Source organism: Dryobates pubescens, chromosome 39 (assembly GCF_014839835.1).
Source record: "Dryobates pubescens isolate bDryPub1 chromosome 39, bDryPub1.pri, whole genome shotgun sequence".
Classification (NCBI taxonomy): domain Eukaryota; kingdom Metazoa; phylum Chordata; class Aves; order Piciformes; family Picidae; genus Dryobates; species Dryobates pubescens.
Window position 1 is genome coordinate 1,374,605 of NC_071650.1, and position 20,133 is coordinate 1,394,737.

General features: G+C 60.7%; 1 protein-coding gene across 1 annotated transcript in view; it reads left to right on the forward strand.

The window, feature by feature from the left end:
- The window catches only part of DHX57 (DExH-box helicase 57), a 28,054-nt gene extending 8,890 nt beyond the window's left edge, over positions 1 to 19,164 (forward strand). Inside the window, exons 9-25 of the mRNA XM_054177269.1 lie at positions 1,178 to 1,373; positions 2,721 to 2,845; positions 4,470 to 4,603; positions 5,562 to 5,616; positions 6,757 to 6,956; positions 8,164 to 8,280; positions 9,687 to 9,783; positions 10,325 to 10,498; positions 11,387 to 11,587; positions 13,274 to 13,550; positions 14,900 to 14,995; positions 15,095 to 15,178; positions 15,310 to 15,447; positions 15,631 to 15,705; positions 16,907 to 17,041; positions 17,737 to 17,937; positions 19,021 to 19,164. Coding sequence (XP_054033244.1) covers positions 1,178 to 1,373; positions 2,721 to 2,845; positions 4,470 to 4,603; positions 5,562 to 5,616; positions 6,757 to 6,956; positions 8,164 to 8,280; positions 9,687 to 9,783; positions 10,325 to 10,498; positions 11,387 to 11,587; positions 13,274 to 13,550; positions 14,900 to 14,995; positions 15,095 to 15,178; positions 15,310 to 15,447; positions 15,631 to 15,705; positions 16,907 to 17,041; positions 17,737 to 17,937; positions 19,021 to 19,164 — 2,449 coding nt within the window. The remainder of the gene's footprint in view (positions 1 to 1,177; positions 1,374 to 2,720; positions 2,846 to 4,469; positions 4,604 to 5,561; positions 5,617 to 6,756; positions 6,957 to 8,163; positions 8,281 to 9,686; positions 9,784 to 10,324; positions 10,499 to 11,386; positions 11,588 to 13,273; positions 13,551 to 14,899; positions 14,996 to 15,094; positions 15,179 to 15,309; positions 15,448 to 15,630; positions 15,706 to 16,906; positions 17,042 to 17,736; positions 17,938 to 19,020) is intronic.
- The last annotated feature ends 969 nt before the right edge of the window (positions 19,165 to 20,133 follow it).

Sequence of the window (20,133 nt, forward strand, 5' to 3'; positions counted from 1 at the left end):
GCCTCAGGCTCTCCTCCTAAGGAAGATGTTCCACTGCCTGCAGCATCTCTGTGGCTCTGTGCTGGACTCTCTCAGGCAGTTCCCTGAGGTCCTTCTTGAGCTGAGGGGCCCAGAGCTGGACACAATATTCCAGATGTGGCCTCAGCAGGGCAGAGCAGAGGGGCAGGAGAACCTCTCTGCATCTACTCTCCACAGCCCTTCTAATCCCCCACCAGGCTGCCCTTGGCCTTCTTGGCCACCAGAGCACATTGCTGGCTCATGGCCAACCTCCCATCCCCCAGGACCCCCAGGTCCTTTTCCCCTTCCCTGCTCTCCAGCAGCTCAGTTCCCAGCCTGTCCTGGTGTGGATGTGAAGCAGCTGTCCTAGCAAGCTTTACATCACAGTCCCCTGTGCCCAGTCATAGCAGTCTTAGGTGAGCTCCTCTGAGGTGTGCCACAAGGCAGACGCTGTAGGGCCTTTGCAGCTGGCACTTCCCTCTCCTCACTCCTCTCCTCCTCCTTCTCCCTCTCTTGCCCCCATTCTGTTCTTTCACCCTTCCTCTCCTCCTGCCCCTCTCCTCCTTCTCCTGCCCCTCTCCTCCTTCTCCTGCCCCTCTCCTCCTTCTCCTGCCCCTCTCCTCCTTCTCCTGCCCCTCTCCTCCTTCTCCTGCCCCTCTCCTCCTCCTCCTGCCCCTCTCCTCCTCCTCCTGCCCCTCTCCTCCTCCTCCTGCCCCTCTCCTCCTCCTCCTGCCCCAGCCTCTCTCTTCTGCTCCTCTCCTGCCCCCTCCTTTCCCTCTCCTGCCCCCTCCTTTCCCTCTCCTGCCCCCTCCTTTCCCTCTCCTGCCCCCTCCTTTCCCTCTCCTGCCCCCTCCTTTCCCTCTCCTGCCCCCTCCTTTCCCTCTCCTGCCCCCTCCTTTCCCTCTCCTGCCCCCTCCTTTCCCTCTCCTGCCCCCTCCTTTCCCTCTCCTGCCCCCTCCTTTCCCTCTCCTGCCCCCTCCTTTCCCTCTCCTGCCCCCTCCTTTCCCTCTCCTGCCCCCTCCTTTCCCTCTCCTCTCCTTCTCCCGCCCCCTCCCCTCGCTGTCCCCTGCAGGCGTCCGGCCGGCTGTTGGGGCTGTGGGGCCGCAGGCTGGCCGGGGGCGGCGCGGGCCGGGAGCCCTGGGCTGGGCGCTTGACCTGCTGCCCGCTTCTCTCCCTGCAGCTGCGGGAAAACCACTCAGATCCCTCAGTTCATCCTGGATGCCTCCCTGCAAGGCTGCCCCAGCGGCGTGGCCAACATCGTCTGCACGCAGCCCCGCAGGATCTCGGCCGTGGCCGTGGCCGAGCGCGTGGCCAAGGAGAGGGCCGAGCGGCTGGGGCTCACCGTGGGCTACCAGATCCGCCTGGAGAGCGTCAAGGTAGGAGTGCTGGGCCCCTGCACTCTCCTCCACCACGCAGGACCTCTGCCCTGGGGGAGGTGTCACAGTGCCACAGCGGATTAGAGGCTGGGAGGGACCTCCAGAGGTCATCCAGCCCAGCCCCCTGCCAGAGCAGGGGCACCCAGGGCAGGGCACACAGGAACACAGCCAGGTGGGGATGGAAAGGCTCCAGAGAAGGAGACTCCACAACCTCTCTGGGCAGCCTGCTCCAGGCCTCCAGCAGCCTCACACCAAACAACTTTCTCCTCATGCTGAGGTGAAACCTTCTGTGTTCAAGCTTGTAGCTGTTCCTTGGCTTGTTGTTGTGCACCACCCAAAAGAGCTTGGCCCCCTCCACTTGGCCCCCAGCCCTCAGCTATTGACAGGCATTGATCAGATCCCTCTCAGCCTTCTCCTCTCCAGACTGAACAGCCCCAGGGCTCTCAGTCTCTCTTCACAGCAGAGATGCTCAAGTCCCCTAATTCTCCTCACAGTTCTGCTGGACTCTCCCCAGCAGGTCTCTGTCTCTCCTGAACTGGACACAGCCTTCCAGCTGTGGTGTCAGCAGGGCAGAGCAGAGGGGGAGCAGAACCTCCCCAGCCCTGCTGGCCACACTCCTCTTGCTGCACCCCAAGATGCCCTTGGCCCTCTTGGCCCCCAGGGCACACTGCTGTCCCATGCAGGACTTGCTGCCCACCAGCACTCCAAGGTCTTTCTCCCTGGAGCTGCTTTCCAGCAGGGCAGTCCCTAACCTGTGCTGGTGCCTGCTGTGATTCCTCCTCAGATGCAGGACCCTGCACTTGTTCTTACTGAGCTTCATGAGGTTGCAAGTCTGGGGTTTCTGTGCTGTGAGGAATTAGATTCTGTGCTTTATTCCCCCTCAGGGTGGCACAGTGCACAGCATGCAGTGAGAGGGCAGAGCTGTGCCTTGTGCTGTTGGGGGCTTTCTGTGAAGACAAGTGAAGGGGGCTGGTAGGGTGAGTGGTAGTTCTGTCCAAGAGCAGGCTTCAGGAGGTCAAATTGAGTCTGGAGATTAGGGAGAAATTCTTGACAGCAAGGTGGGAGAGACACTGGCACAGGTTGCCCAGGGAGGCTGTGGTTGCCCCCTCCCTGGAGGTGCTCAAGGCCAGGCTGGATGAGGCCTTGAGCAAGCTGAGCTGCTGGCAGGTGGAACTGGATGATCTTTGAGGTCTCTTCCAACCCAACCCATTCCATCAATCTGTGAACCTCCCCAGGAAGAGCAGCTCGGGTTCTGTGCTTACCCCAGGTGGGTGGCAGTGCCCCAAGTCTGAATGAGGAGGGGAAACTCTGCTCAGAGTCAGCTGAATGCTTTTTCTCTCTGTTAAGTCCTCAGCTACCAGGCTCCTGTACTGCACTACTGGGGTGCTGCTGAGAAGGCTGGAGGCAGACCTGACTTTGCAGGGCGTCACACATGTCATTGTTGATGAAGTTCATGAAAGAACAGAGGAAAGGTAAACAATCCCTCACCCCCTCACCAGAAAGAAGCAGCATGGCCAGGGGGATGGAGGAGGTGATAGGGCAAGTAGCTGAAGTCAGCCTTGGTCCTGGGGGCTGGTGGAAGGAGGCTCTCTGGCAGGTGGGAAGCTGTGTTGCAGCAGGCTGCACAGGGAGCCTGTCAGTCTCTCCCTGATTTCTGTGCCTCCACATGGCACTGGTTTGCAGCAGAGCCTGTAGCAGGGGCTGCAGGGTTCATTTTGGTTTGGGTTGGTTTTCCCCTCAGTTGCCTGGTTCTTACCCTTCCCTGGTTTCAGCTTTTACCCAATACCCCAACTCTTCACATGCCCTCTGGGGGCTTATTTCTCCTGATGCATGCTCCAGCAGAGCACCTACCAGGGGCAAGTGCTGAGGTTTTCTTCCAGGCTGTAAATGGGACTGGTTCTGGGTGGCCTCATCCTACCCTGCTCCAGCCTCCTGCAGTTTTTCTCCCACTTCCCTGCTGATGCCAGACCTAAAACCAAGATGGTGTCTGCAGACTTGATCTCTGTAAACTGAAGTGACTGTAAACTGAAGTGACAAGGATCCTTTCCTCTGATGTTTCCCTCCCTGGGTTTCCAGGAGGCTTTGGCTTGGCTGTGACCTCTTACCCTACAGCTCAAGCATTATACTTCAGCCTTATGAAAAGGTTTGTATCTCTCAAGGAGTCTTCCTCCTTGTCATCTAAAGTCAGTCACTTCAGGTCAGTCTTCTGCAACAGCTCTGAATGTGTAGGGAAAAGCAGTGAGCAGGGAGGACTGGGGGAGTTTGAGTAACTCCAGTGAGGGAGAAGAGCACAGAGGACTCCCCCTTTACTTTGACTTCCTTTGTTATCTGGGGAGACCTAATAGGGCTGGGGTTGTTCACCTTGGTGAAGAGAAAGCTCCAGGGAGACCTAATGGTCACCTTCCAGTAGCTGAAGGGGGCTACAAGAAGGCTGCAGAGGGACTGTCCCCAAAGGCCTGCAGGGACAGGACCAGGGGCAATGGCTTCAAACTAGAGCAGAGCAGATTGAGATTGGAGGTGAGGAACAAGTTCTGCACCAGGAGGCTGCTGGAACACTGCAGCAGGTTGCCCAGGGAGGTGGTTGAGGCCTCATCCCTGGAGATAGTCAAGGTGAGGCTGGAGAGGGCTCTGGGCAGCCTGCTCTAGTGGAGGATGTCCCTGCTGAGTGCAGGGAGTTGGACTGGCTGAGCTTTGGAGGTCCCTTCCAGCCCAGAGCATTCTGATTCTCTGCTCCACCTCCTCTTGTCATTACTGTAATCCATCTCTAAGGCAGCCAACCACAAGCTGGCAGATTACCTTCCTCTGCTGTGCCCTTAGCCTCCAGCCCCTCTGAGGAGCTCAGGCTCCTCTGGTGGCATTGCTGTGCTCCTGACAACCCCTGGAAGTGGGCAGGATGGGGAGGGGATGAATAAAAAGAGAGACTTCTCCCTTCCTCTGCTGTGCCCTTAGCCTCCAGCCCCTCTGAGGCGCTCAGGCTCCTCTGGTGGCATTGCTGTGCCATCAGCACAGTGGGCAGAATGGGGGAGGGGGCAGTCAAAAGAGTCAGTGGAAGCTGCTGCTGAAGAGGCTCCAGTGTCTTTTTGCCTCTTTCCTCAGTGACTTCCTGCTGCTGGTGCTGAAGGATCTCCTGGCCCAGAGGCCGGACCTGCGCATCATCCTGATGAGCGCCACCCTGAACGCTGAGCTCTTCTCCCAGTACTTCCACTCCTGCCCAGTCATCAGCATCCCAGGTTAAGAGCAGCCCTCTTGTCACAGGCCTTGCTTTTTGAGGGGGGCTTGTTTGCAGGGGTCCTGTTCCTCACTTCAATGGCCAAGATGTATGCAAGCACTCTGAGGCCAAGGTCTTGGAAGGAAAGAGCAATGAGCTTTAGGACACAGGAGGCACAGGAAGGGAGGGCTTTGGTTGGGGTTTTTTCTGCTGTCTATCAGCAGAGTTTCCTTCCCTTAAAGACACAAATGTCCTGGCACACCTCTGGAGGTGCTGGAGCATGTCCAGAGAAGGGCCACGAGGGTGAGCAGAGGGCTGGAGCTGCTCTGCTGTGAGGACAGGCTGAGAGAATTGGAGTTGTTCAGGCTGGAGAGGAGAAGGCTCCCAGGAGACCTAATTGTGGCCTTGCAGGATCTGAAGGGGGCTCCAGGAAAGCTGGGGAGGGACTTTTGAGGGTGTCAGGGAGGGATAGAGCTGGGGGGAATGGAGCAAAACTAGAAGTGGGGAGATTCAGATTGGATGTTAGGAAGAAGTTCTTGCCCATGAGGGTGGTGAGAGCCTGGCACAGGCTGCCCAGCGAGGCTGTGGCTGCCTCCTCCCTGGAGGTGTTCAGGGCCAGGTTGGATGAGGCCCTGAGCAACCTGGGCTAGCTGAGAGGTGACCCTGCCCATGGCAGGGGGTTGGAGTAGATGAGCTCTGAGGTCCCTTGCACCCTGAGCCACTCAGTGACTCTGGGACAGGAACGTGCAGCCTGATGGATCTGTGCCTGTGTCAGCCCTTCCCTGGCTCTGAGTGCATGTTCCCAGAGCATCCACTGCCTGTCCTGGGCAGGAGCTGCTGAGGAGTGCAGTGTAGCTGAGAGCTGTGAAGCTGTCAGTGGGGGAGACCCTCACCTCTGTGAACTGCTGAGCCTCTGCTGCCTGCTTTGCCCTTGCTGCCCGCTGGCTGGCTCCTGGCCTTACTCTCCTGTTTCCCTGCAGGTCGAACCTTCCCTGTGGATCAGTTCTTTCTGGAGGATGTGATAGCAATGACCAGGTATGAGTCTGCCAAACATTCTCAGGTGTGCTTGCCATGGAGACTGCAGTAGTTCCCTGCCTAGCTTTACACATGGAATCCTCTCAGACCTTCCCTGCCAGCTGCAGGCTCTCGGTTCCACCGAAGCGCTGACTTCAAACCCATCTCTTGTACTGCAGAGGGGGCTGGGAGCTCATGCCAAAGCAAACCTCTCTGCATTAGCTACCACAGCACTGTGCCAGGAAAGCTGAGCTTGGCCTTGAAGATTTTGTCAGTGCTTCTGCTTCTTTCAGTGGTGGTTGGACACTGGAAAGCAAAAGAAATGTGAGTGCAGAGTTCAGCACTGAAGGTGAAAAATGCAGGATGCTAAACAGCTCCCTGCTACCATTTCTCTCTGGCAGCTCAGGTGCCAGACTCACAGACTGCACTGGGTTAGAAGAGAGCCTCCAAGGGCATCCTGTGCAACCCCCCTGCACTCAGCAGGGACACCTCCAGCTAGAGCAGGCTGCACAGGGACACAGCCAGGCTCAGCTTCAAGGGCTCCAGGCATGGGGCCTCAAGCCCAGCCCTGGGCAGCCTGTGCCAGTGTCTCCCCACTCTCCTTGGGCACAACTTGCTCCTGAGGGCCAACCTCAAGCTGCCCTGCTCCACTTTCAAACCCTTGCCCCTGGGCCTAGCACTCCAAGCCCTTCTGAACAGTCCCTGCCCAGCCTGCCTGCAGCTCCCCTGCAGATCCTGAACTGCAGCTCTGAGCTCTCCCTGGAGCCTTCTCCTCCCCAGGCTGAACAGCCCCAGCTCTCCCAGCCTGTCCCCACAGCAGAGGTTCTGCAGCCCCCTGAGCATCTTTGTGGCCTCCTCTGCACCCTCTCTATCAGGTCCATGTCTGTTTTGTGTTGTGGGCCCCAGAGCTGGCCACAGCCCTGCAGGTGAGGCCTCCCCAGAGCAGAGGGGCAGGATCCCCTCTCTCCATCTGCCTTCCAACCCAGTGCAGTCTGTGAAGGTCTGTACGGAGACCTGGACAGCATCTCTGTGCTTGCAGCCCCCTTCCCCAGAGCCCCTCTCAGGTTTCTAGGTGTGATTTTGCTGCCCTGGCTCTGTGGCTGAGCAGCAGCAGGTGGCTGCCAGGCTGCTTCCCTCAGCACTCCCTGCTCTGCTCCCCAGGTACGTGCTGGAGGACAGCAGTCCCTACCGGCGCAAGGCGAAGCAGGAGAAGCAGAGCGGCAGGCACGAGAGAACTGCGTTTGAGGAAGTAGAAGAGGACCTGAGGTGTGCTGGCATGCTGGAGGGCAGTGACAGAGCTGTCAGAGATTCAGACCCAGACCAGAAACTAACTCTGAAGCAGCTCCTGGTGCGATACAAAGGTGAAGCTGCTCCTTCGCTCGCACACAGCCCTGTGCCAGCCAGCAGGGTAGGCTGGCAGGGGATGGTGCGTGGGGAATGCACACAGACCTAGTGCAGGGATTGGTCCTTTGGCAAGGTCAGCACCTCACTGCTTCCAGATGAGACCAGCAGCCTCCTGCCAGCTTGAAAAAGAGAGCCCCTGGTTCTGCTAAACTGGCTCAAACATCCTGGCTGCCAGTGACACAGGATCACAGAGTGCCAGGGCTTGGAAGGGGCCTCCAGAGAGCATCCAGCCCAAACCCCCCCTGCCAGAACAGGGGCACCCAGGGCAGGGCACACAGGCACACAGTCAGGTGGGGTGGAAAGGCTCCAGAGAAGGAGACTCCACAACCTCTCTGGGCAGCCTGCTCCAGGCCTCCAGCAGCCTCACACCAAACAAGTTTCTCCTGGGTGGAGCCTCCTGGGTTCCAGCTGGGACCTGTTGTGCCTTGTCCTGTCCCTGAGCACCACCAAACAGAGCCTGGAACCTTCATCCTGATCCCCAGCCCTCAGCTATTGATAGACATTGATCAGATCCCTCTCAGCCTTCTCTCCAGGCTAAACAGCCCCAGGGCTCTCAGTCTCACTTCACAGCAGAGATGTTCCAGTCCCCAGATCCTCCTCATGGCTCTGCTGGACTCTCCCCAGCAGGTCTCTGTCTCTCTTGAACTGGGGAGCCCAGAACTGGACTCAGCACTCCAGGTGTGGTGTCAGCAGGGCAGAGCAGAGGAGAGAGGCTTAGGCTGGGAGGGACCTCAGAAGCCATTGCTTCAGATTCCTGCTAGACAGTTACCACCTCAGAACAGGAAGGACATCTGAGTGTCCTATTGACTTGGTGTAAGAAACATTGGGGAGAAGAGGGCACTTGAGAGGGTAGTCCTGGAGGTATCTGTAAGGCACCACAGGAATGCTTTCAGCTTCTCTTGTCACTGCTGTGGGCACTGGTGGAGAGGTCCAGGCTGTGCACAGGGCAGGTGTGAGCCCCAGTGAAGCATGAGGAAGGGAGGGGAGGGATGAAACAGAGGGAGTGTGACCCATGGAGTCACTTGCAGAGCTAGGTCTGGTCTGAGGCAGGTGCTGGTTAAGCCCAGGTGTGGTTGGTTGTGCAGCCAGCACTGGTTTGCTGCACCTGGCAGAAGGCTTCCACAAGGGATGGACTCACTCTGTGTTTTCTTTCTTTCTCCTCAGGGGTGAGCAAAACAGTGTTGAAAACAATGTCTGCCATGGACTTGGACAAAGTTAATCTGGAGCTGATTGAAGCCTTGCTGGAGTGGATAGTGGCTGGCAGGCACTCTTACCCCCCAGGTAACTGGGTTGTCCTGGAGAGACACAGGAAAGCAGATCCCTGGGGGCTGGGTACTCTCAGACAGCCCAGAGCTCATCTTTTGCATGCAGCCTTCCTCTCCTCTCTGACTGTTTGGCAAGGGAAATGCTGCTCTAGCTGAGCAGCACAGCCTCTGACAGACATGGGGTGGGGAGGGTGAGTGACTTGTCTGCTCTGGAAGGCCTTTGGTGAGGGACTGCTGCAGCCTGCCTGTCTCTCTGGGGGGCTGTACCATAGAGGTGGAGCTTTGACTTGGGCCTGCAGCACCTGGATAAAATCCCTGCTGTGCTTTCTGCTGAAGGAAAGAGGGGGGGAGGTGATTGGGCTGTGAGGAGGACTGGGAGCTGCCTGAACAGCAGGGTTCAGAGGGTTGGGATCAGCAGCACCAAGTCCAGTTGGAGGCCTGTGGCCAGTGGTGTTCCCAGGGGTCAGTACTGGGCCCAGTCTTGTTCAGCATCTTCAGCAGTGACCTGGTTAAGGGCCAGAGTGGACCCTCAGCAAGTACACTGATGACACCAGACTGGGAGGGGTGGCTGGGACCCCCTCAGGCTGTGCTGCCCTCCCCTGGCATCTGGACAGGCTGAGAGCTGGCTGCAGGCAAACCTTATGAGGTTCAATAAGGACAAGTGCAGGGTCCTGCATCTGGCAAGGAAGAGCAGCAGACACCAGGACAGGACAGGGGTGATCCTGCTGGCAAGCAGCTCCATGGAGAAAGACCTTGGAGTGCTGGTGGGCAGCAAGTCCTGCATGGGACAGCAGTGTGCCCTGGGGGCCAAGAGAGTCAATGGGAGCCTGGGGTGCAGCAAGAGGAGTGTGGCCAGCAGGGCTGGGGAGGTTCTGCTCCCCCTCTGCTCTGCCCTGCTGACACCACAGCTGGAAGGCTGTGTCCAGTTCTGGGCTGCCCAGTTCAAGATAGACAGACCTGCTGGGGAGAGTCCAACAGAGAGCTACAAGAAGCTGTGAAGAGAGGCTGAGAGCCCTGGGGCTGTTCAGTCTGGAGAGGAGAAGGCTGAGAGGGATCTGCTCAATGTCTATCAATAGCTGAGGGCCTGGGGGTCAGGATGAAGGTTCCAGGCTCTGTTTGGTGGTGCCCAGGGACAGGACAAGGCAGAAGAGGTCCAAACTGGAACCCAGGAGGCTCCACCCAGGAGAAACTTGTTTGGTGTGAGGCTGTTGGAGGCCTGGAGCAGGCTGCCCAGAGAGGCTGTGGAGTCTCCTTCTCTGGAGCCTTCCCAACCCCTCCTGGCTGTGTTCCTGTGTGCCCTGCCCTGGGTGCCCCTGCTCTGGCAGGGGGGTTGGGGCTGGGTGATCCCTGGAGGTCCCTTCCAGCCCCTGGCATTCTGTGAGTGGTTTCCATTCTCTCTGTGTGCCTTTCCTCTCTGTGTAGGTGCTGTGCTGATATTTTTGCCTGGCCTAGCAGAAATCAAGATGCTTTATGAGCAGCTCCAGTCTAATGCCCTTTTTAATAACAGGCACAGCAAGAGGTAAGCAGAAAAGCTCCAAATCCATTGGTCCTCGGAGTAACTCCCTGCCCAGAGCCTGCCTTTGTCCAAGGAGCCATGCAGATTCTCAGTGTGTCAGCCAGGCTGTGCTATGAAGGGCTTGACTGCAGGCAGGGCAGCTCTCTTTCTGCTGTCTTATTGGCCTCAGGAAGGGTCATTGTGCAAGCTCTGAAGGGTCCCTGCTGATGGACATTCTGGACTGGGGGGAATGGGGAAGAAACTGGAAGTGGGGAGATGCAGGCTGGAGGCCTGGAGCAGGCTGCCCAGAGAGGTTGTGGAGTCTCCTCTGGAGCCTTTCCATCCCCTCCTGGCTGTGCTCCTGTGTGCCCTGCCCTGGGTGCCCCTGCTCTGGCAGGGGGCTTGGGCTGGGTGATCTCTGCAGGTCCCTCCTGGCCTCTAGCACTAATTCTGTGCCTGTGGGCAGGCTCTGGTACCAGAGAGGTAAAAGGCTGTGCAGGCAGCTTGCTCCCAAGAGGAGCCAGGCTGGAGGTGCCCTGAGCACAGTGTCCTGTTGTCCTTCCAGGTGTGTGGTGTACCCCCTGCATTCTTCCCTGTCCAGTGAGGAGCAGCAGTCTGTGTTCCTCAGGCCTCCTGCAGGAGTCACCAAAATCATCATCTCTACAAACATTGCAGAGACCTCTGTCACCATTGATGATGTGGTCTATGTGATTGACTCTGGGAAGATGAAAGAGAAGAGGTACTGGGCTTCAGGGCTGGGAGGCTGCTCTGTGCCTTGAGCTTGCAGGCTCCAACCTTCCTAAGAGCTGGGGAAAACCTGGATGGAATCAGACCTGCAGGGAGCTGCTGCAAGGTGCAGGAAGGCCAAGCTCAAAGTCCTGCACCTGGGTCAGGGCCACCCTTGGTACCAATCCAGGCTGGGAGAGGGATGAGATTGAGAGCAGCCCTGCAGAGAAGGACTTGGGGGTGCTGGGGGGGAGAAGCTGGACAGGAGCCAGCAGTGGGCACTGGCAGCACAGAAGGCCAAGGGCAGCCTGGGCTGCAGCAAGAGAAGTGTGGCCAGCAGGGCCAGGGAGGGGATTCTGCCCCTCTGCTCCACTCTGCTGAGACCCCACCTGGAGCTCTGGGGCCAGCTCTGGAGCCTCTCTTCCAGGAAGGATCTGGAGGTGCTGGAAGGGGTCCAGAGAAGGGCCAGGAGGGTGAGCAGAGGGCTGGAGCTGCTCTGCTCTGGAGACAGACTGAGAGGGTTGGGGTTGTGCAGTCTGGGGAGGAGAAGGCTCTGAGGAGACCTTCTTGTGGCCTTGCAGGATCTGCAGGGGGCTCCAAGAAAGCTGGGGAGGGACTTCTGAGGGTCTCAGGAAGTGTCTGTCTCTCCATCAGTGACACAGCCAGACTGAGGCACCCTCAGCAAGTGTGCAGATGGCAGCAGGCTGAGGGGGGTGGTTGGTAAGGCTGAAGGATGGGATGGGAGCCAGCCAGAGGCACCTGGACAGGCTGCAGAGCTGGGCTCAGGAGAGCCTCAGCAGGTCAAGAAGGCCAAGGGCAAGGTCCTGCACCTAGGTCAGGGCACAGGATCTGCCTGTCCTGACAGGCTTGCTCAGTCTGCATGTCCCTTGCTCCCCTGCAGGTATGACCCCAGCAAGGGGATGGAGAGCCTGGAGGACACCTTTGTGTCCAAGGCCAATGCCCTGCAGCGGAAGGGGCGAGCAGGCCGCGTGGCCTCGGGGGTCTGCTTCCACCTCTTCAGCAGCCACCACTACCAGCATCAGCTGATAAACCAGCAGCTGCCTGAGATACAGAGGGTGCCCTTGGAGCAGCTTTGTCTCAGGTGAGCTGTTGTTCCTGCATGGCCTGGAAGAGGCACCCTGCAGGATGTCCTTCCTCCACTGCAGGGAGCAGCTGGAGTGCTGTCCCCCAAGGCTTTGCAGCTCCTGGCACCAAGGAGCTTGCTCTGGAGAGCTGGGGCTCTGGGGGCTGGTTGCTTGCTTCTTGCTACCACATTGTTTCTGCTTCCAGAGCCCTGCTCTTCCTCACACCCTCCCACCACCATCTGTCCCAGTCCTTGGGTCACATCCCATCCTAGGGCAGGAAGGGCTCAGATCTCTCCAGCGCTGGCAGCTGCATTCTTGTACCCCAGGCCCATGAGAGGGTCACAGATCCATGGAATGGGTTGGGTTGGAAGGGACCTGAAAGATCATCCAGTGCCAACCCCTGCCATGGGCAGGGACACCTCCCACCAGCCCAGCTTGCTCAAGGCCTCATCCAGCCTGGCCCTGAACACCTCCAGGGAGGAGGCAGCCACAGCCTCCCTGGGCAGCCTGTGCCAGTGTCTCCCCAGCCTCACTGCCAAGAATTTCTTCCTCATCTCCAGTCTCAATCTGCCCTCCTCAAGCTCCAATCCGTTCCCTCTCATCCTTTCACTCCCAGCCCTTGTCCAAAGTCCCTCCCCAGCTCTCCTGGAGCCTCTTCAGGTACTGGAAGGCTGCTCTGAGGTAGCCTTCTCTTCTCCATGCTGAGCAGCCCCAGCTGCTGGTGCTGCTCTCTTCTCCCAGGTAATCAGGGACAGAACAAGAGGGAAGAGCCTCAAGCTGCAGCAGGGCAGGGGCAGGCTGGAGAGCAGGAAGAATTTTTCCCCATCAAGAGTGGTCAGGCACTGGGCTGAGCTGCACAGGGAGGTGGTGGAGTCCCCAAGCCTGGAGGTGTTTAAAGGTGGTTTGGCTGTGGTGCTTGGGGCTGTGGTTTAGGGCTGAGCCTTGCAGAGCAGGGTCAGGGCTTGGAGCTCCTGAGGCTCTCTTCCAGCCTGCATGTTCCTGTGTGTCTGGGTGAAGCATGCTGCTCCCCCAGCTGTCAGCACACATTCCAGACCCTTTTCTGGGGAACACAGATTGATAGATCCATGGAATGGCTTGGGTTGAGAGGGGGCCTTGAAGTTCCAGCCCCCTGCCATGGGCAGGGACCCCTCACACTCTCTCCTTCACAGCTTTGTTCCTGGTGGTTGCTGTGTTGGTCTGAAGGCTGCTGCTTGGCCTCTCTCTGCAACCAAGCTGCTGCCTTCTGATCTTCATTTGGTTTTCTCTCTCTGTTTATTTTGTTGTTTTCTGTTCTTGGTTTTGTTTGGGGGTTGTTTATTTTTTGTTGGGCTTTGCTTTGGTTTGGGCCCTGGGGCTCTGCCTGCTCTGGGGCTCTGCCTGCTCTGGGGCTCTGCCTGCTCTGGGGCTCTGCCTGCTCTGGGGCTCTGCCTGCCCTGGGGCTCTGCCTGCTCTGGGGCTCTGCCCTGGGGCTCTGCCTGCCCTGGGGCTCTGCCTGCCCTGGGGCTCTGCCTGCCCTGGGGCTCTGCCTGCCCTGGGGCTCTGCCTGCTCTGGGGCTCTGCCTGCTCTGGGTTGTGTCTTTGGTGTGGCTCTTTGGTTGGGTTGGCTTTGGTTGGTGTTTGTTTGTGTGGGGGAGTTTTTCTGGGTGTTTTGGGGGGGTTTGGGTGGTGGTGATGGTGTTTTGTTTGTTTCCCACCCCCCTCAGGATCAAGATCCTGGAGGTGTTTGCAGCCCAGAGCCTGCACTCCGTCTTCTCCCGGCTGCTGGAGCCGCCCCGAGCCGAGTCCCTGCGAGCCTCCAAGCTGCGGCTGCAGGACCTGGGGGCGCTGACTGCAGATGAGAAGCTCACCCCCCTGGGCTACCACCTGGCTTCTCTGCCTGTGGATGTCAGGATTGGCAAGCTGATGCTCTTTGGCACCATCTTCCGCTGCCTGGACCCTGCCCTCACCATAGCTGCCAGCCTGGCCTTCAAGTCCCCCTTCGTGAGTGTGCTCAGCCAGGCCCCCGCTCGGCCAGGCCCCCGCTCGGCCAGGCCCCCGCTCGGCCAGGCCCCCGCTCGGCCAGGCCCCCGCTCGGCCAGGCCCCCGCTCGGCCAGGCCCCCGCTCGGCCAGGCCCCCGCTCGGCCAGGCCCCCGCTCGGCCAGGCCCCCGCTCGGCCAGGCCCTGCTCGGCCAGGCCCCCGCTCGGCCTGGCCCCCGCTCGGCCTGGCCCCCGCTCGGCCTGGCCCCCGCTCGGCCTGGCCCCCGCTCAGCCAGGCCCTGCTCGGCCTGGCCCCCGCTCGGCCAGGCCCCTGCTCGGCCAGGCCCTGCTCGGCCAGGCCCCTGCTCGGCCAGGCCCCCGCTCGGCCAGGCCCCCGCTCGGCCTGGCCCCCGCTCGGCCTGGCCCCCGCTCGGCCAGGCCCCCGCTCGGCCAGGCCCCTGCTCGGCCAGGCCCCTGCTCATGCACTGAGTGACCTTTGAAGGTCCCTTCCAGCCCAGCCCAGAGTGTGGCCAGCAGGCTGAGGGAGGTTCTCCTCCCCCTCTCCTCAGCCCTAGTTAGACCACACCTGGAATACTGTGTCCAGCTCTGGGCTCCCCAGTCCAAGAGGGACAGAGAACTGCTGGAGAGAGTTCATCAGAGGCTACAAGGCTGCTGAAGGGACTGCAGCATCTCTCTCACAAGGGAAGCCTGAGAGGCCTGGGGCTGTTTGGTCTGGAGAAGGGAAGGCTGAGAGGCATCTGATCAATGCCTACAAATAGTGTCAGGAGGATGGGGCCAGGCTCTGCTCAGTGGTGCCCAGTGACAGCACAAGGGGCAGTGGAGCAAGCTCAATCACAGGAGGCTCCACCTCAGCATGAGGAGAAACTCCTCTGGTGTGAGGCTGCTGGGGGCCTGGAGCAGGCTGCCCAGGGAGGTTGTGGAGTCTCCTTCTCTGGAGCCTTCCCAGCCCCTCCTGGCTGTGTTCCTGGGTGCCCTGCCCTGGGTGCCCCTGCCCTGGCAGGGGGGGTGGGCTGGATGCTCTCTTCCAACCCCAGCATTCTGTGACTCTGTGGCTGTTACCCTCAGAGGAGAGTTGGATTCCAAGCTGTGAGCTGCTGTGGGAGCAGCAGAGCTTCCGTGTCCTGCAGTGGCTTCTCCAGGGCACGAGGGGAGGACCTCAGGCTTAACCAGGGAGGTGGTGGAATGCCCATCCCTGGCAGGGTTTGAGGGAGGCAGAGCTGTGGTGCTGAGGGCCATGGCTGAGCCCCAGCCCTGGCAGGGTTAGAGGATGGCTGCTCCAGGTGCTCTGAAAGGCCTTTGCCAGCCAGGGCCCCTGGATGATTTCTCCAGCACCCTCTCCCCGCCTGTCTAGGTGTCACCGTGGGATAAAAGGGAGGAAGCCAACAGGAAGAAGCTGGAGTTTGCAGTGGGGAACAGTGACTACCTGGCTCTCCTGCAGGCCTACAAGGTGAGCTGCAGCTCAGCAGCCTGCCCCAGAGCTCCCTGAGCTGCTTGGGGCCGCAGCTGTGGTACCTGACCGGAGGGCTGCTCTCCCCCTCTGGCTTAGGGCTGGCGTCTGAGCGTCCAGGAGGGCTCCCAGGCAAGCTACAACTACTGCAGGGAGAACTTCTTGTCAGGAAGAGTTCTTCAGGTGAGGCTGGGTTGGGGGGGCTGGCAGAGGGACCCCTGGAGGCCCTGGCAGAGTCCTGGTGACGGCAGTAAGCATCCTGCCGGCAGCGCCTGGCACCCAGCACAGCCCTCTGCCTGTCTGTCTGTCTGCAGGAGATTGCAAGCCTGAAGAGGCAGTTCACAGAGCTGCTCTCTGACATTGGCTTCGTGAAGGAGGGCTTGAGAGCCAGGGACATGGAGAAGAAGTGGTCCCAAGGAGGTGATGGTGTGTTGGATGCCACAGGAGAAGAGGTAAGGCTCGGCACCCCAGGCCTGGAGAGCAGTGCTGCACTTGCTCCTGTGACTTGGCTGCTGCCCTGTGAAGCACAGCAGGGGAGCTGCCACAGGAAAGCAGTGCCAGGAATTCCCTCACTCCAGCAGCTTTGCCTTGCAGAGCCCCCTGGAGGGTGCCTCATGGCTGCTTGCATTCCCCAGGCAAACTCCAACGCAGAGAACTTCAAGCTGATCTCAGCCATGCTGTGTGCTGCTCTCTACCCCAACGTTGTCCAGGTGAGAGAATGCTGCTTCCTGTCCCCTGCTGCTCTGCAGCACATCACAGACTGCACTGGGTTGGGAGGCAGCCTCCAAGGGCATCCTGTGCAACCCCCTGCCCTCAGCAGGGACACCTCCAGCTAGAGCAGGCTGCACAGGGACACAGCCAGGCTCAGCTTCAAGGGCTCCAGGCATGGGGCCTCAAGCCCAGCCCTGGGCAGCCTGTGCCAGTGTCTCCCCACTCTCCTTGGGCACAACTTCCTCCTGAGGGCCAACCTCAAGCTGCCCTGCTCCACTTTCAAACCCTTGCCCCTGGGCCTAGCACTCCAAGCCCTTCTGAACAGTCCCTGCCCAGCCTGCCTGCAGCTGCCCTGCAGATCCTGAACTGCAGCTCTGAGGTCTCCCTGGAGCCTTCTCCTCTCCAGGCTGAGCAGCCCCAGCTCTCCCAGCCTGTCCCCATGGCAGAGGTTCTGCAGCCCTCTGAGCATCTTTGTGGCCTCCTCTGCACCCTCTCCATCAGCTCCAGGTCTCCCCTGTGTTGAGGGCCCCAGAGCTGGGCACAGCCCTGCAGGTGAGGTCTCCCCAGAGCAGAGCAGAGGGGCAGGATCCCCTCTCTCCAGCTCTGGCCACACTGCTTGGGATGCAGCCCAGGCTGCCCTTGGCCTCCTGTGCTGCCAGTGCCCATTGCTGGCTCCTGTCCAGCTTCTCCCCCCCAGCACCCCCAAGTCCTTCTCTGCAGGGCTGCTCTCAATCTCATCCCCCCCAGCCTGGACTGGTACCCAGGGTTGCCCTGACCTAGGTGCAGGACCTTGCCCTTGGCCTTCTTGACCCTCCTGAGGGTCTCCTGAGCAGCCTGTCCTGGTGCCTCTGCATGGCATGCAGTCCTCCAGCCAGTTTCTGGCCTGGGCTGTGTCTGTGTCAGCTCTGAGCCTGGCCTGGGCTGCCCAGGCTGTGCTTACAGTGTTGAAGGCAGGCAGCTGAGCTCCAGCTTGAGGCTGCTGCTGCTGGGGGCTGGTTTCAGTGTCCCACAGAAGCCAGCAGCAAATGCTCTGAAGAAGCCACTTCAAATTCCAGCAGCAGGCTGAGGCTGTGCAGGAAAGATCAGCACCCAGAGGGTGGTACCTGGTGTGGTCCTGCTTGAGACCCTCTGGCCAAATCAACTCAGTTTTAGCTGTTGGCTGGTGCAGCAGGTTTGCTAACTGTGCACCTTCCCCTGCAGGTGAAAAAGCCAGAGGGCAAATTCCAGAAGACCAGCACAGGAGCAGTCAGAATGCAGCCCAAAGCAGAAGAGCTGAAGTTTGTTACCAAGAATGATGGCTATGTCCACATCCACCCCTCCTCTGTCAACTACCAGGTCAGGCTCCTCTCCTGCTGCACAGCAGGCTCCTCTCTAGGCAAAAGTCACCTCTGCTTGGGCAGGGGAGAGGGTCAGGGGGTGCCTTCTGGGGAGTGAGACACTGAGCTGCTGGACCTGAGCAAAGCCTCTGCCACTGCCCTGCACCACATCCTGGCCTCCAGGCTGCTGCAGGATGGGCTCCATGGATGGATCCATTCAGTGGATACAGAACTGGCTTGGTGGCTGCACCCAAAGGGTGGCTGTCCATGGGTCCGTGGCCAAGGGGAGGCCAGGGACAAGTGCAGTCCCTCAGGGATCAGTACTGGGCCCAGTCTTGTTCAGCATCTTTGTTGGTGCCATGGACAGTGGCACTGAGGGCACCCTCAGCAGGTTTGAGATGCCCCCAAGCTGTGTGGTGCTGCTGACAGGCTGGAGGGAAGGGATCCAGCCAAGGGGACCTGGGCAGGCTGCAGGGCTGGGCCCAAGCCAACCTCCTGAGGCTCAACAAGGCCAAGGGCAAGGTCCTGCAGCTGGCTCAGGGCAATGCCAGGCACTGCTAGAGGCTGGGCAGGGACTGGCTTGAGAGCAGCCCTGACGGAAAGGCCTTGGGGGTGCTGGGGGAGGAGAAGCTCAGCAGGAGCCAGCAGGGAGCACTCTCAGCCTGTCCCTGGGGGGCAGTGCTGCAGTCCCTCCCTCCCTGCTCCCCGCTGCAGACTCGGCACTTCGAGAGCCCCTACCTGGTGTACCACGAGAAGGTGAAGACCAGCAGGGTGTTCATCCGGGACTGCAGCATGGTCTCTGTCTACCCCCTGGTGCTGCTGGGCGGCGGCCAGGTCCACATGCAGCTGCACCACGGCCACTTCCTCATCTCCCTGGACGACGGCTGGATCCGCTTCGTCGCTGCCTCCCACCAGGTCAGTGCCGCTCCTGCCGCGCTGCGCGGCCGCTGCACCGCTCCTGGCAGCCCTGCATGGCTCCTGCAGAGCTCCTGGCAGCCCTGCACGGCTCCTGGCACCGCTGCATGGCTCCTACAGAGCTCCTGCCAGCCCTGCACGGCTCCTGCAGAGCTCCTGGCAGCCCTGCAGGGCTCCTGCACCGCTCCTGCCAGCCCTGCATGGCTCCTACAGAGCTCCTGCCAGCCCTGCATGGCTCCTGCACCGCTCCCGGCAGTGCTGCAGGGCTCCTGCACCGCTCCTGCCAGCCCTGCATGGCTCCTGCACCGCTCCCGGCAGTGCTGCAGGGCTCCTGCACCGCTCCTGCCAGCCCTGCACGGCTCCTGCACCGCTGCACGGCTCCTACAGAGCTCCTGCCGCGCTGCGTGGCTGCTGCACCGCTCCTGGCAGCCCTGCACGGCTCCTGCAGAGCTCCTGGCAGCCCTGCAGGGCTCCTGCACTGCTGCATGGCTCCTACAGAGCTCCTGCCAGCCCTGCACGGCTCCTGGCACCGCTGCATGGCTCCTGCACCGCTGCACGGCTCCTGCAGAGCTCCTGGCAGCCCTGCACGGCTCCTGCACCGCTGCACAGCTTCTACAGAGCTCCTGCCACGCTGCGCGGCTGCTGCACCGCTCCTGGCAGCCCTGCACGGCTCCTGCAGAGCTCCTGCCAGCCCTGCACGGCTCCTGGCACCGCTGCACGGCTCCTACAGAGCTCCTGCCAGCCCTGCACGGCTCCTGCAGAGCTCCTGCCAGCCCTGCATGGCTCCTACAGAGCTCCTGGCAGCCCTGCACGGCTGCTGCACCACTGCACAGCTCCTGCAGAGCTCCTGCCAGCCCTGCATGGCTCCTGCCCCGCTCCCAGCAGCGCTGCACGGCTCTTGCACAGCTCCTGCAGGGCTCCTGGCAGGGTTGCATGGCTCCTGCACCGCTCCCAGCAGCGCTGCACGGCTCTTGCACAGCTCCTGCAGGGCCCCTGGCAGGGTTGCAGGGCTCCTGTGCCGCTCTGCCCAGCGGCAGGACCGGGGGCGCCGGGGCTCAGCCGGGTGCTCCCCTCCCCCGGCAGGTGGCGGAGCTGGTGAAGGAGCTGCGCTGCGAGCTGGACCAGCTGCTGCAGGACAAGATCCGGAACCCCAGCATGGACCTGTGCCTGTGCCCCCGCGGCTCCCGCATCATCGCCATGATCGTCAAGCTGGTCACCACCCAGTAGCTGCCCCAGCGCCGGCAGGGCCTGCGGGGAGCAGCGGCCACCGCGCTGGGCCCTGGCAGCGCAGGGCTCCTGGGGGAGGGGGCGGCTGGGTTGGGTTTGCTTTGCTGCTGCTGGAAGGGAGGGAGGGAGAGAGGGAGGCTGCCTGCCAGGGGGAGGGAGGCTGCCTGCCAGGGGGAGGGAGGCTGCCTGCCAGGGGGAGGGAGGCTGCCAGTGCACTCTGGGGAAATGGCAGGAGGGAAAGAAGCCTCCAAGGGAGTCAGTGAAGTGGTTTTGGTTTGGTTTTGTTTCCCCTGGGGCTGCACACTGCCAGTAGTGTTTTCTGATCCCAGACACCCCTGCTGCTGCCAGGGGGGCTGGGGGCAGCGACAGCATTGACTGCTGCACTGCTTTCATCTTACTGTGAGGGGGAAGGAGACCTTCCTGGACTCTTCCCCCTGGGAACAAGTGAGAGGAGAGGAAATCGCCTCAAGTTGCACCAAGTGATGGTTTGCCTGCTAGGAGACTCTTCACTGAAAGAGTTCTCAACCACTGGACCAGGCTGTCCCAGGGAGGTGGCTGAATGCCCAGCCCTGGGAGGTCAAGGTGCAGAGCTGAGGGCCATGGTTTAGCCCCAGCCTTGGCAGAGTAAGAGGGGACTGGTTGGAACTCAACGAGCTGAAAGGGCTTTTCCAGCTGCCCTGAACCTGTGACTCTGGGACAGGCTGCTTGTGGGGGCTGCAGAGCAAAGCAGGAGCCCTGCAAGCCCTCCCCAGCACAGCAGGCTTTAAGAACAGGATGAGGCACAAGCCCCCCCTTGGACTCTCCCCAGCAGATCCCTGTCCCTCCTGAACTGGGGAGCCCAGAGCTGGATGCAATGCTCCAGGTGAGGTCTCAGTAGGGCAGAGCAGAGGGGGAGGAGAACCTCCCTGGCTCTGCTGGCCACACTCCTCTGAATGCCCCCCAGGAGCCCTTTGGCCTTCTTGGCCCCAG